Source organism: Sycon ciliatum, chromosome 11 (genome assembly GCF_964019385.1).
Source record: "Sycon ciliatum chromosome 11, ocSycCili1.1, whole genome shotgun sequence".
Classification (NCBI taxonomy): Eukaryota; Metazoa; Porifera; class Calcarea; order Leucosolenida; family Sycettidae; genus Sycon; species Sycon ciliatum.
Genome location: NC_088653.1, coordinates 13,586,379 through 13,591,664, shown reverse-complemented (window position 1 = coordinate 13,591,664; position 5,286 = coordinate 13,586,379). Strand labels below are relative to the sequence as shown.

The 5,286-nt window shown below is 44.8% G+C and overlaps 1 protein-coding gene across 1 annotated transcript; it reads left to right on the top strand.

Annotated features, from left to right (window-relative positions):
* Window positions 1-1,402: 1,402 nt before the first annotated feature.
* LOC135827370 (uncharacterized) lies at window positions 1,403-5,034 on the top strand. The gene is made up of 4 exons (XM_065339875.1): window positions 1,403-2,395; window positions 2,808-3,042; window positions 4,026-4,075; window positions 4,897-5,034. Exons 1-4 carry the CDS (start codon window positions 1,522-1,524, stop codon window positions 4,950-4,952), a joined length of 1,215 nt encoding a protein of 404 aa, XP_065195947.1. The 5' UTR covers window positions 1,403-1,521; the 3' UTR covers window positions 4,953-5,034.
* The last annotated feature ends 252 nt before the right edge of the window (window positions 5,035-5,286 follow it).

Sequence of the window (5,286 nt, the reverse complement as noted above, 5' to 3'; positions counted from 1 at the left end):
ACTAACTGGCTTTGGGACTCCTGAATTCCGGCGGACGAATTTCTAATCAAAATCGTGTATGTCTGCTGGCCGTGATTGGTTTCGTATTAATTTTGGACAGCCACATTTAGGGGCACAACTAAAAACAACAGCAGTGTATCACCATTAGATTGTCTAACGTTTTCTTATCTGGTTTGCATCGGTCTCAGCGTAAATTGTGATTTATAGCTCCCCTCCCCCCCACCCCACCCCCCCCCCCATCTCTACTATGCTGTTCTCGAAGTTCACACAGCGAGCCTGAACCTACAGGCTACAACACTGAGGAACCAGACCCACAGACTTATTTGGAGTTCTTGTAGCGCTAAAGAATATTGCACAAATTCATCATCCGTGCATGTGTCCACCTCACCTCCTAGTTAGGCTGATAGATGGATTTGGACTGAATTTGAATTACCAAGTTGAAGTACTCTTATCTTCTTCATACTGCATTTTTGAATCCATTGTGTTAATTTTTACCCGTATTAAAGCCAATGGTAAAAATTATCTTTTGATTCTCAAGTACGCGCGCACCGATTTTTGGCAGCGCACCGACGAATTTTATTTAATTCTTTGCATGCATATGCGCGCATGAAAACGGTCAATGCGAAAGGCATGAATCAGGGAGTAGTAAAATACCTGTATTTTTCTCCTCCCTAGCCTGAATATAATTATGTCATGTGACCATGTACATTATGTGTGACCCTATCTTTGGAAAAAAATTGCGGGAAATAAAATAAAAAAATCGCTCGCTCGCACCAATTTTCACAGACTCGCGACCTGAGAATAAACTTTATTTTTACCCGTATTAAAAAGAGATTTGTATCCTGTAGGGAAAGTTGAAGAACGGCTCCAAGCGCCACGGTTCGGTACAAAATGCCGCACGTTCCGATTCCCACTGTCCTCTATGTGGTGCGGTTGAGTATCGGTATTGTACACATAATTCGTCCTCTCTCTTTGAACGATCGATTGTGCAGTCTTCCAGTCCATTCATCTCACTCTTCTGGATAGGCGTGCATATATGCCAAATGAGCAAAGAATCCAACCTGAATCAGTCAAGGCGTGTTGACAAAAGCCGGCAAATGCCTGCTTGACAATCAAGAACACAACAGATTAGGGCAATGTGATCTGCACTCTGTTGACAGGAGTGGGTGACATCCGAGATGACAAGCAGGGAGAAATGAGTCCCGTTTGGCATGTATTTCTCGCCGAACGTGACAACAACTTCGATGCTGTATGCAGGGCATATTCCGAACCGCCTATAGGTTTCCGACGAGACCCAGACGAACCAACTGGACACCGCCTGAAGAGAAATTGCTCTTGTCCGAAAACTCTCCCGGGATGGGTAAAATAAGCTGGCTGGTCTCTAGACTTAGGCAGTCCGTAGCAGGAACTTGTGTAGCATGTTTAGATTTATTTCTCCGGGATTCACCCAGTACCTGTATTAAATTTTGAACCTTCTCGCTTAGTCCGCCCAACAAGAGCTTGTGAGGACAGAAAAGACTCATGGCGTCTGAATCTGACACTGAGCCGGTGATGGTGGGGGCTCCAATGAAGAAGGACCATGATGCCCGTATTGCCGTCAAGGCGCCCGCTGCTTCCAAGCCAAGTCCGTTCCATTCAGTTTTCCAGGTTCGTGCCGGTTGTGTGAAGTGCCGCAGCCAATCGTTGGGAACTTGCTTTCTCCTGTCGACGTTGAACGAGGGCAACAAGTCGTGTAGTGAATACTACGTCTTTGCAACGGCCGCACACGTGACGTTCTGCAGAAACTGCAAAGACTACATGTGGGTGGAGATCTTAGATAACGCAAACACGGGAAAGACCATTACGGTGAATAAGATTACAAAGAAAAACGCATATGGCTGGATTAAAATCTGCGGTTCCTACCCCTCTCATTGCGAGAGCGACGATCAATTCGCCTACGATTACAGTGTGATTGCAGCTAGCAAGATGTATTGCAAGCAGCCACTGCGTGATTGGAGGACGGCATACATGCTGGGACCACATAACCTCGATGACAAAGGTTACGTGTCAGGATACCCCGGTTTCACGTATTATCATGGCAAAAAGGAGACGGCGAAGAGGTGTCAATACTGGGTGCCCACACCTTGCAAAGTGCAGAGAACCTCTCACGCCAATATACTGCGCCACTTCGTGGACACTAGTCCCGGCCAAAGCGGCGGACCCCTGTTCGCTATGGCCAGCAGCGATGCCGCATTACCGGCAGGCTTGCTAGGCATTCACGTTGCCGGGCGTGAGTACGAGTATAACACGGCCGTCACGTTGGGAAGCAACGCACCGCCCTTGCGAGACATGGTGTCCTGGCTGGATCGGCCTCCCACAGCATCAACCCCGGATGTACTCGTTGAAGATGACGACGGTAAGCAGTGTGATCATTCAGTGGAGCCAATCTCAATGGAGAGTGCAACAGTGAATTTTACAAAGACGTTAATTCATACCCGACGTCAAATGAAAGGAAAAAATGAGCTGGATTAAAATAGTGTGTACTTGTTCTTTATACCCGATGACAACTTAAAAGTGGGGTCATCCATTCGAATTTGTCCTTGTTGCTTGCGAACCCTGAATGGGTTAGCCATTTGGCACGGAGCATATTCCAGTGGCACTTTTCTGTGATATGACTTTTTGACTAAATAAACGATGCGTTCCGATGCATACTAGTAGAATTGTTGGTGTATTGTTTGTCCCGATACCATGGACATATAGCTGACCACTGTTTTCAAGAATCCAATTGAGTTATAATATTGTTTGTTACCTGTCTTTCGGATCTCCAGTCGAGTACGAAGATGAGCCGGAGGGAGCACCGTGGCTGATGTCGGCCTCACAGGCTGGAACCATGGACGCGGATGCTGAGCCGCAACTGCTACCAGACTCCCAAGACTCGCGACCGGCAAAGAAACAGGAGAGGATTCCAGAGCCGCAGAAACAGAATTCGAATGGTGGTCCGCAGTTGCCTCGTCAAGTGACGAGCTGTGCCGAGTGCTGTGCTGAGTGCTGTGCGGAATGCAGGTTGGTACCAGAAACTGTAGTCTCTGCAGTCCATTCATTGGAAACTGGCACCCTAACGGTTTGTTGTCTCCCGCACATTGTTGTAGATATCTTGAAAACAACAGTACATCCTGCATTGTGTGGCCCGTGCTGCCCTCCTTGCCACATTTGAGGCCAAAAATGTCCAAGAACAGGGAAATAGAATTCAGCCAAGTTTCACAACATTAGAACAGGTATGCAATGACAAAATGTATGGTGAAGCTGAATCCAAACCCAGAATTTTGAGATTGAAAGTTGGTGTTTGGTCCTCAATTCGGCCCAAATCAGACTTTCAAAAGCCAGTGGGACTGTTTCAGATGAATGGACTGTAGGTCTGAAAAAGGGTCTTACCGTCGATCTACGTCTCTTTTGAACATTTTGAGTAATCTATACCATGGCATTGCTGTATCTGAGCAGATCACTATGTTAGCAGCCTAGGTCGAAAATGCACACAGCTACGGGTGTTCCAATACGTGAATTATTCAACTCAAGGGTCAATTGACACGGAAAACTACACTTTCAAATGCATTTTTCTCAATACTGCGCGAAAGAACCAACTTTTCGGATATACAGGCTGAGATAAATATTGAAAATACAGGCGTGAAACTCTGAGTCACAGCCAATCCAAGCTCCGTATCCCATTCCATTCTTTGTTTGCATGAACCTCTGCACCCCGGTGCATTGAGCACTCTTTCGAGGACCACACCCAACTTTCCGTGCGTAAATTGAAAATATGTTATTCGGTGTCTAGGATTTGCATCATTGGGTATGTGCATGTGTATTTCTTGGTGTACGTCACAAAACCAAAACAGAAATGGCATCGACTCTCAGTGGTACATAATAAGCCAGTTACTTCTCAATGTTTGGTCAGCAGTTCAGCATTACACATTCGGTAATAAATCAATAAATAATGTTCTGTCTCCCAATCTTCTGTCGCAATCTTCTGTCACAATTCATGTTGGCAGATCTATGGCTACGCCATCCGCTGCAAAGAAAGGAGGAAGTCGCCAAGGCTGTACGTATTTGATCAATATCCTAATATCACTCCTATTTTGAGAGAGATGAGTTTGAAAGTCAAAATTCTGAAGGAAAATGACCGTCTGCACTCGCACGTGTATTCAAACAGAACTTATTTCCTAATTTAACTTCATTCCTTCAATGTGCGAACAACCTTACACACATGAAACTGCGAAATGTTTTATCTTTTGATAGCGAGTATGAAGTCTGAAGAAAATGTGTAATGATCGCGACTTGGTGGACGACTAAACGATAGCTTAGTTCTTGTGCATCGCTGCATGGGACCCTGGTTCTGTTTCGAGTAGTCCATATTTTCCTTTCCAATTTTCCCGTTTACACCACCTCCTCAAGCACATGAATCAGTTGTACATTTTTAAGCCGTCAAATCTACGGCAAGGTCAGTTTTCCTGATCATGTACACCTAGGGACCGGTGGATTCTGCTCGAAAAGTGGCAGATTCTGCTCGAAAAGCAGTGAAATTGGCAGAACCATACAAACCTTATGGCGGGCAATTCCTGGAATTCCGCTCTATTTCTTTATCCACATACCAAACATGCATGAAACTTTCCAGAAAAAGTACTGAATTCTGCCAATTTTTCTGTCGGCAGAATCCGCTGGACCATCGGTACACCAGACACGTGTTTGCAATGCAGCTCATATTTCCACACTCTACTGATCATAAGGAATTGAAACTGCAAAACCTTAAACTGCGTTCGATTTTCTTCCATCATATTTCATGCGTGTGCCCCTAATGAAATTTTTCTAAGCACTGGAAATAATTATCACTATTTATCCTGTGCATCTTCTCTTTTGCGACAGATGGGCAGAAGCAAAAACAACAAGCAGGCAGCAGCGATTGTTGCGTGATCTTATAACCTGTTCGATTTGATCAGGTACATTTTTATCTCACTGTAGAATTTCGCTATTTGAAAAGATTTTTTGTTGTTCTCTTTGTACCTTACATTTTGGTTCTAGACATTTCGCCGCAACGCATGCGAGCGACAGTAATGGTAACATATTTTTTAGACATTGGAATCGAGTACTCAACTACTAGTAGATCATTATTTCTTTTGTTGATAGGTGTTACTGTTACTTTCCTGTTAGAAAAATTCTAGCAATGATGCTGCTACGCTCAGTCAACTGGCCAAGCACTAGGGTAACTATGCATTGTAATATGGTTTTCGGTACTTGTGACAGTGTTTGTGAGAC

Excerpts from the sequence above, each read along its gene's own strand:
- LOC135827370 (XM_065339875.1), top strand. The coding sequence starts at position 1,522 with ATGGCGTCTGAATCTGACACTGAGCCGGTGATGGTGGGGGCTCCAATG. Across the intron at positions 3,043-4,025 it reads GAGTGCTGTGCGGAATGCAG|ATCTATGGCTACGCCATCCG; the intron begins GTTGGTACCAGA and ends TCATGTTGGCAG. Across the intron at positions 4,076-4,896 it reads AGGAGGAAGTCGCCAAGGCT|ATGGGCAGAAGCAAAAACAA; the intron begins GTACGTATTTGA and ends CTTTTGCGACAG.